The 9684-nt window shown below is 30.8% G+C and overlaps 1 protein-coding gene across 1 annotated transcript; it reads right to left on the bottom strand.

The window, feature by feature from the left end:
• Nucleotides 1-5309: 5309 nt before the first annotated feature.
• On the bottom strand, nt 5310-7480 carry LOC125605094 (DNA-binding protein DDB_G0278111-like). Its single transcript, XM_048775096.1, has 7 exons — nt 7296-7480; nt 6416-6481; nt 6250-6308; nt 6110-6174; nt 5895-5986; nt 5691-5762; nt 5310-5578 (listed from the first exon to the last, which is right to left on the bottom strand). The coding sequence occupies exons 1-7, from the start codon at nt 7296-7298 to the stop codon at nt 5546-5548; spliced, it is 390 nt and encodes a 129-aa protein (XP_048631053.1). The 5' UTR covers nt 7299-7480; the 3' UTR covers nt 5310-5545.
• Nucleotides 7481-9684: the final 2204 nt, after the last annotated feature.

Below are 9684 nucleotides of genomic sequence, written 5' to 3'. Positions count from 1 at the left end.
TCTCCCTTCAAAAGACTTCAGACACACTATAATAGCTCTACGATGACCAGCTTCGGTAAGATCGATCATTGGAATAAACGGAGTCCTCTTAAGTCACATCTTCTAACTACTGTAAACAAAGACTTTAATTTACGCAAACTATTAGATTCAGCTCAAAATTAGAGAATATATCCCAGAATCTATACTTTAACAAGAAAACGAAGGATATTACAAGTACCTGAACGGGTTGGAGAAGAATTTTAAAGATCCATGAATTTGAGACACGATCCTTTTGGTGGTATTAGAGAGAGAGAGAAGCAGTGTTCGTTTCAAGCTGGAATTTTTCTAGAATGAAACACGAAAGGTCAAACGAGTATTGTCGGAGAATGATTAAAGTTGGGCCTTGGGCCTGTAATTGAAAAAATCATAAATAAAATCAAATCAAGTTTTTGATTCACTAGAAACTGCAAATATAAGGCCTTATATTGTCAGGATCTATGTATTTAGGTTTTTTGTTGACATAAAAAATGTTATTATAGTTTAAACAATGCTATTACTATTGTTTAAACTTTCCAAACACAAATATACAAATCAATTTCCATGTAAAAATATAAACTACAACCTTTTCTGTGACAAAAAAACAATAAAAAAAAAATACCCCAAATGTTTTTATTAAAAAATTATATGGACAGATTATTATGAAAAATTAGTTGGTTTTGAAGTTTTCTTTGCTATATCCTTTTTCTGGAGTCTAAATATAAACTAACAATTTCCTAATTTTTCTCATTCAAGTTTTAAGCTACATTGATTTAAATATTTACTTATTTTCTTCATCTCCTATAAATTAATCTACTATTTTCTCAGTTATTTGTAAAACCATTTAATACCCTAACATTGAAAATCTCTTCAATTCATTCGTCTTCAATCATCAATATCTACCAGTATTCAAAGGTCAGATTTTCAAATTGTTAGCGAGAAAGTGAAATTTTTTTCTTCAATTATCTTCCAAGGTGATAGTTTTTCTACCTCCAATCTGAATTAAACTGTTATACATAATAATACAATCCTGTAAAGAATATCAAACATCATCAAGACATTGAAAATAATAACTCTAACTTATAATGTTATCTTAAATGTGTTTTAAAGTAATAAATATTATAGACAAAACATTTACTACCTATCTCATGTATATAAATGATTTTTTAAGACGGTGATATATATATGATATGTGTGTCTATTTTGTAGATAATAGAAAGTTACCCATGTGCACTTTAATCATTATTACATTTTCTAAGTATTAATAATATTGATTTGGATTTCAAAGTTTCTTATGTGTTTTTGTCCATTATAATTTATAACTTTATGTTAATCATATTTGCTATAGATGAAGAGAAAAAATATGAAAAAGATGACATAGAAGCTACACATGAAGCTGATGATTTAGGTGATGTTTCAACAAAGGCAAATCAAACTTCGCAATATCAAGATTGGATGGAAGTTAATAGTAAGAACAAAGAGAAAACAATGATTAACCATGAAAATAACTCCAACACAAGCGAATTGTTTTATCTGAGTTTTCTTTTAAACAAGAACAAAGTATCAACCAGCTACACAGATATACGAACTGTTAATGGAGTTTTGTATCCTACCTTTGAAGATGCTTATAATGCTTTTTTTATTTGAACTACAATTTTATCTTTAGAAAATTTTCAATTTCTCAGTTATTTAGCTCCTTATGTAGCTCCTATATTCGATTATATTCATGCTTACGTATTGATAGATTCAAAACTATTTATAATGTGTATATCTTTTAATTATTAAATTTATTAATTATATTATATATACATGTAAACATCTGATGTATATATCTCACAATGCACAGTTATGCAATTTGACATATGTAATATAGTTATCAAAAATTATATAAAGTAACATTTAACACAAATATGATTAAACAACAAAAACATATAAAATTAAAATTAAAAATAAAATAAAAATAAAAATATACCCGCCCTTAGGGCGGGTCAGAATCTAGTAAATAATTTATTGTAGAATTTAAGTAGACATAAGAGATAATAATAATACAAGATTAGTTGATAGGTCAAGCGCGGAGACACTTGTAGAAGCCAAATGATGCGCATTTGTTACTTTTTCTTTAACATTTACATACCAACTTTTTATTTGCTAGTTCAAATGTTCCACAGTAGCATATATAATTTTTTTTTTAATTTGATAAAAATAGTAGCATATGTAAATCAGTCTTTAAATAGTCTTTTCAAGTCCAGTGTCGCCACTACCAAAATAATGGGACAAACTGGTTAATATAAATCATAATTTGCTTTCTTATAAATTATAATTTCTCGTGTATAATTTAAACCTATATTTTAGTGGCTATTTTTGGATTTTGGTCTGTAAGTAAATTTTATAATATTCCCTTTTACAATTAAAAGAAAAACTAAATTCTATAAGAGCTCATACTAGTTCTGTAGTGACAAACATGTGAATCGGTCAAAAAATGGACCGATTAGTTACCACTTACCATATATACATTTTTATTTCAGTTACTTGCTTACTTTGTACTCATGCTATTGGTTACAATACTAATATATAAATACGGTGAATAATACTTTATTTTCACAAATAACGTATAACTTGTAAAGTCTGTATTCAAACTCAAAACTATATAGTTTAGATTAAATAACAAAACATGAAAGTCTGACTGAACTACTCATGTCAATTCTAATTAGTTGAGTGTGACACTAAAGTTATGATTATGAATGATTTTTTCTTTTAATTTATTATTTTGTCTATATGGGCAGGTATTGTGTTTGGTGCGTTAATTGATGAACGACAATATTGGAGATATTAATTTTAATATTTAGTTAATATCTATGACTGAAATTTAAAAAGTCAAAGGTCAACGTTTTAGCCTAAGTTGAAATCGAGATTTTAAAGTTCAATCCACTCCACTAATGACATTTTCTATTACCATTTTCTAATGAAGAAAAATTCTTTGCGTTTTATCATTTTAATAAGAGATTATTGTACGGATCGCAAAAGACTTTGCTTAAAATGTTGTTTAATTGTCTTTTTTTCTCTCTCTTTCACATATCCACTTTATCATTGTATAATTGCATCATTTTTAACTGCATAGTCCAGCTTCCGATTTACGCGAGTGATGGGTAAGGTCTGATGTGGGCACTAATTGCATCTTTTGGTATATTTAGTACTCGACTTGTGTTGTTCGAGTAATGTAAATTTAAACCCGGAAAATTACATGTTTATCATTTTTATACTACCACTTTTCATTTTTATCACCACTAAAAAGATATTTTCAAAAATATTTTCTTCACTAAAGTGGGAAAAAACTTTTATATCTTTGTTCTTTATATATATAATAAATAAATATTTAAATAAATAAAACTCTAACAAAATAAAAAATAATTTTTTTTCAAATTATACTATTTAGAAATTCGAACCCTAAACCCTAAAACTAAACCGTAAATCCTAAACCGTAAATCCTAAACCCTATTTTTTTCGAAATACGAACCCTAAACCCTAAACCATCAATCCTAAACCCTATTTTTTTTTTAAATACGAACCCTAAACCCTGAAACATCAACTCTAAACCCTAAACCCCGAAACATCAACTCTAAACCCTAAACCTTCAACTCTAAACCCTAAAACATCAACTCTAAACCCTAAGCCATAAACTTCATCTCTAAACTCTAAACCATCAACACTAAACCCTAAACCCTAAAAAGTAAACTCTAAACCCTAAAAATTAACCCTAAACCATAAAACATCAACTCTAAACCCTAAAACCCTAGAGTTGATGTTTTAGAGTTTAGATTTGTAGGTTTAGGGTTTAGGGTTTATGTTTAGGGTTTAGAATTGATGTTTTAGGGTTTATATTTGAAGGTTTAGGGTTTAGGGTTTAGAGTTGATGTTTCGGGGTTTAGGGTTTAGAGTTGATGTTTCATTGTTTAGGGTTTAGAGTTGATGATTTAGGGTTTAAATTTGATGTTTTAAGTTTAGATTTAGGGTTTAAGGTTTACGTTTAGGGTTTATAGTTGATGTTTTAGGGTTTTTGATTTGAAGGTTTAGGGTTTAGGGTTTAGAGTTGATGTTTCGGAGTTTAGGGTTTAGAGTTGATGTTTCATGGTTTAGAGTTGATGATTTAGGGTTTAGAGTTGATGTTTTAAATTTAGATTAGTTATTTTTTTGTCAAAGTTAATCAAAAGGTTATAAATGTCTTTTACCCTTCATTAAAAATGAGGGTAAAAGTGGTTAGTGTAAACGTAAAAAATGGTACTTTGAAAATGGTATTTTTGACAATTTGCCATTTAAATTTGTATTTGGTTTGTTATACAAGTTTTAAGTATTTGCTGGAAATTGACGTATTTACAAGTTATTTACAACGGTTTACTATATATGTTATGTGTGAACTATTTATAAATTACTTGATACTTATTTGTAAATTACTTGATAATTATATATTTATTTTAGCTACTTAAATTTTGCACGTGAATTTGAGACAAGCTTAGTTAGTTAGAAGTCCAAGCTATTTTTTTTATATTTTATAGATAATTATATGTTTTAAATCGATATAAAATAACATTAAGAATAAAAGAGAAACTTTTTATCCACATCAACTGTATAAAGTAAAAAACTCTAAAATATTTACATAAGTATACTACTTTTGTTTAATTCATTATAATACAAAAGATTTCGTTTATTATAATTTAGATAACTTTTTTGCTCAAAACTAAAAACGGATAACAAACCAACAGAAGCAACACATGAGACGTATTCACTGCTCCTGCTGAGTTTGCTGAGTTGAGCCACTTTACAAATGATCTTCTGTTGGCGAGTGGATAAAAACGGATACACTGACTGCCCAGTGTCCCCTTTCTCTTTAATTGTATTTGTAAGAAGTAACAACTAACTTTGAGTGTAAAAACTGACTAGGACCATTTTATTCTTGGTAATTACATAGTTTTGGGAAGGTTATAAAGAAATCGTTAGGAAACGTATGGATAATGCTTGTTTGTTAGAAATGTGGTCTATGGCGTCACTTATTTGACAAATGAATGCTTTAAAAATAATCAGAAATCATACTTTTGATCATAAAGTAACGATAAAGTTGAACCATATGGCGTCACTTATTTGTCAAATGCTTGCTTTAGTATTTCGGTTGACCTTTGATTCTTGTGACATGAAAATGATAGTCGCTTCAGTACTTCACGGCCGACAGAAGTTGAATTATTTATTTTGTATCAATAAATTGATTAATTCTTCATGAAGAACTCAGATAAAATTAGTCAGAATAGAAGCAATTTTTTTTTTTATAAAAAAAGAGTCGGGTTAGAGTCAAATGAAATGTCCAAAATATAAAATGCAGAGTTTCAGTTTGAGATTACTCTTTATCACATCCCAACCATTTGGAAGATCATTAAGATTCACTCAGAATAAACATATTTCACGGTAACATCTAACTAGAACTCACCAACTCAACAGTGAGATCTCCATAGATATACAAAAGCACAGCATAATCTTCTTCTTCCTAATCGTCGTCCACCCCACGACGTCTCTGGATCTGTAAACAGTAAACACATCCAAGATAAACTTACACTCGATGATATCGTTAAACTAAGAGCAAAGCTTTTTGCTTTGATAACTTGTGTTTTTGGAGGATTGTGTGACCGTACCGTGACTTTGGTCTGCTTGCTAGTTTGGCTGTTTATTTGTTCCAAGAGGGTTATGAGCCGCTCCTCAGAAACCTGTTAAAAACAAACAAGAGTATTGCAATAACTATCAGATGCGTAACATTCGTGAAGTGTCAGCGAAACTGAGTAGACATTTATAAAACGAATTATGAACTCTATCACAAGGAAAGGTAAGTGGATTCTTACTTTCTCAACAATCTGTCCCATTTGACCAGCTCTTAAAATAACATCCTCTACGCCTCTAGCCTTGTCAGGTTTCACCAGTGCAATTCGAGCAACTATAGAAAAATGATACATTACCACAACGTGGAAGATTATCATATCAGTGACAGTCACGAAGAAAGAAACAAAGCAAGAGGAACTAGATGAAGTCGAAAGCATATTTAGATGTGGTAACTTACTTCTCTCTCGGGCTTGGGAAGACAGTATTTGACTAAGCATCATTTGTCTACGTTCATCAGCTTCCCTGAACCCATGTTCCAATCAGAGAAAAGAAGGTTAGCTCAACATAGAGTTTGCTTTCAAGTAATAGACAACAGACCTTTTAGCATCTTCTTGTGCTCTCTCTTGATCTGGATTCTGCTGATTGCCCTGCTTCCCCTGCAAATTAGGTTGGTTCACAATCAATGAGCCACACAAAGTGCAATTTTTCTCAATTGAAAAAAAAGAGAAGAAGCATAAGTGAAGGTTATTATTCAGAATATTACAGTGCCATGTTGAGCCATGAGCTCTTGCATTCTCCTCTGCCTGATAGCTTCTAGTTCAGGATCAGCCTACACAGAGAGAGAAGTAAAAGGGGTCAGAATCATAAAATTGCAAAAAAAAAATCTCAACTTCCGAAGGAGAAATAACTTTGGGCTGACATGATGCATAGTGCCATGATTTGCTGAAAACTAATATATCAACTAAAAACCAATCAACTAAGTCGTGTCTAAGGGTACTTTCTTTTGCATTCAATACAGAACAACACTCATTTTTCTTACATAATATGCCAAAGAGCGATGAAACAAGAGATGGGCCTACTTTTAATTCATTTGTGAAGTTAGAACAAAAGTAAAGCAATGACTAACAATGCTCAAGAACCCCTGAAAGAAAAAAGGATTCCTTTTCACGAAAAGCAAACATGAGAGCAAAAGTAGCAGAATCCAATGAAGTTTTACCAAGAAAAATTATAAGCTATGAGCTAAAATGATCTACAAGTATATGGAATCACATCCTAGATAACATTACGGATTCAAATCCTAGCTAATAATCATCAAATCCAAAAGTCTTTAAGGCTATATAACCAAAAGCTGATACTTTTACATGTTTTTTTTTTCTTTCTTTCTTTCATGAGACAAAGATTGAATCTCATTAAAAGGAACTCAGTTTCAATCAAGAACAAGAACAAAAATTCACGTTCTACTGCAGAAAGGACTAGAAGTGGAAATCATTAGTAATCAACTGAATTCGACTTCCAACAACTTATGCATAATCTCCACGAAGAAGTACCCAAAAACCCTAACAAAATTCGCGTTCCCCGTAAAAAAAAAAATACTTGTGACAAACACCAAAAGACTTGGAAAAAGCGTCGAGAGAAGATCTCACCATCGGAGCAGTCTTCGTTTTGAATCGATATTAACGCACGCTCTCGCAACACCTCCAAAGGGGAGAAAATGATTTAAAACCAAACGTAGCTTTTTTCAGACGCGCTTCATCTTCTTCTTCTTTTTAATATATTCCCCCCCATATGTTTTAGACTTCTTACAAATTTGACCTGTAAACTTATGATTTTTTAATTGATTTACCAATTACAAATTTAACATATAAAACTTAATTAGTATTTTCAAAACCTGGAGTAAATATATATGATTGAAAAACACATAGTGATTATTTAATTTGGTGTGCATTGTTTATGGAACAATTCTCTTAGACAGTCATTTTCAAGTTTTTGTTATAAAATAACACTTGAAGAAAAAAATGACAAAATAGCCTTTTTTATTTTGAAATTTTAATATATATATATTTTTAAAAAATTTGAAACCATTTCTCCAAAACCCTACACCTTAACTCTAAACACAAAGTCTAGATTAGTTAAAAATGTATTTTTACCCTTTAATAAATATTATTTTAGCAATTTTCTTCATTGAGAGCTATTTTTGTGAAAATAAACTAAAAATGCTATCTTAGAAAATTTCACTTGTTTATTTAAAAAGTTAAGTTTTAATTTTTAAGATAAATATATTCACTATTATATGTAGATTTGTAAGAGCGTAAAAACTTGAAATATATAGATTATTGGTGCAATTATAATTTGTACTAAATAAAATTTGTAAACAAAAATATTTTTTTCTTTAGAATATACAAATCAAAATATAAATGTTTTATTTCTAATAAGAAAACAATAAAAAAATTAATAATGTATCGTGTGTGTGGGACTACGGTTTGGGGCTTTTTGCAAGATTGACTCAAAACTCAAAGTCAAACCTAAAACTAACCCATGTTTTTTTTGGATTTTTCTTTTGTTCTATTCACCCCACAAGTTCATGATACTCACGAAAATGCCATCAAATTTTTTAAAAAAATTTTTCTTCCGAAAATGACATTTTTACTCTCTCACCCTCATCATCTTCAAGTAATTACAAGATTGCCATTGTCATCAATACCCCAACCACCATCAACAACCAATTTGAAGCTCTTAATGCACCTAAAATCGATTTACACTCTCTCTTTCTCACTTGTTATGAACTAAAAACAACATCTCTTTCACTTTGCCTCCATATTCATCCAAAAAACTCAAGCTTTTGATACAAATTTTTTTATGGTTTATAGAGCCATTCAAGCATACTATTCTTGGTGGGTTACTTCGTTTGAGATTCTGGGTGGTTGGAGAAGACTATGTGTGCTAAGGAAGTCATCTCACTAGTTTAAGGTATGAAACTGAAATTTTTTCCAGATCTGTTTGTGTAAAAGACTTACCCGTAAGTAGTCTGGCTGTAGAAGACTTACGGGTAAGTCTTCTGGTCAAACGGATGACTTACTTTTAAGTCGTCATCTTTGTTTGTTAAAAAAAATCTAGAGAATACCCTATACGACTTACTGATAAGTCGTCTAGGATAAATATGTTAGTTTTGCATTTGACCGAATTGTGTCAGATATTTGACTTTTCCTGGACGACTTACCAGTAAGTCGTCTCCGGGAAAACAAAATTTTCAATATTTTATTAAATCTGGACGACTTATCTGTAAGTCGTCTCATGTTACTTTTGCAATTGGAAAATAAAACTTAAATATTTAACTTTTCTCAGACGACTTACGCGGAAGTCGTCAAGTAAGACGACTTACTTGAAAGTCAAGTAAGACGACTGGTATGTCGTCTGCGTCAATGTTTAGTAAACTTTCATTTTCTCTATGTTTACTAATGTGTTTTATTTTGAATTTTTGTAGATGATGCGTCAGTTACATGCAGTGTATGGAGAATGGTTGTTGAATGATTGTCGTTGGGATTTTGTGGTTGATAATGTCCAAGGAGTGAGAATCATTTTTTTGGGGGAAGGTTCGACACATGTGAACTTCTTGCAATGGCTCAAGAAGATTATAACCTGGACATGAGCACAAAATCTGTGGAGATAACCTACTCATTACCAGCAGAAATGATGCAGGCTCCAGACACCCCTCCTATTCATGTTACAAGTGATAGACAAGTTCGAAACTTGCTCGAGATAACCAAAACGCATGGAGTACGTCTTTGTGTATCAAGCCGTAGCAAGGTGGAAACGGTTTCAGAGTTCAGGGAAGATGATGAAGCTGATGAAGCTGATGTATGTTTTGATGATGATGATGATGATTTGGTTGAAGATGAAAATCATGATGGGGAGGAGGACGATGTGGAGGAGGATGCTGGTATCTCTATTGTTGCTGAAGCGGACGAGAATGGTGAGGATTACAGTGTTTATGGAAAGGTTGAAGATGAGGATGAGGAAGATGATGATATGTGT

The sequence above is a fragment of the Brassica napus genome, unplaced genomic scaffold (assembly GCF_020379485.1).
Source record: "Brassica napus cultivar Da-Ae unplaced genomic scaffold, Da-Ae ScsIHWf_6;HRSCAF=12, whole genome shotgun sequence".
Classification (NCBI taxonomy): Eukaryota; Viridiplantae; Streptophyta; class Magnoliopsida; order Brassicales; family Brassicaceae; genus Brassica; species Brassica napus.
Note: the sequence above shows the minus strand (reverse complement) of the source record. Positions and strands in the feature narration are given on the sequence as shown.

Bases quoted from the DNA above. Each gene is read 5' to 3' on its own strand.
- LOC125605094 (XM_048775096.1), bottom strand. The intron at 5,987-6,109 runs GTAAGTTACCAC...ATTTTTCTATAG, and splicing joins TTCCCAAGCCCGAGAGAGAA to TTGCTCGAATTGCACTGGTG. The intron at 5,763-5,894 runs GTAAGAATCCAC...TGTTTTTAACAG, and splicing joins TGGGACAGATTGTTGAGAAA to GTTTCTGAGGAGCGGCTCAT.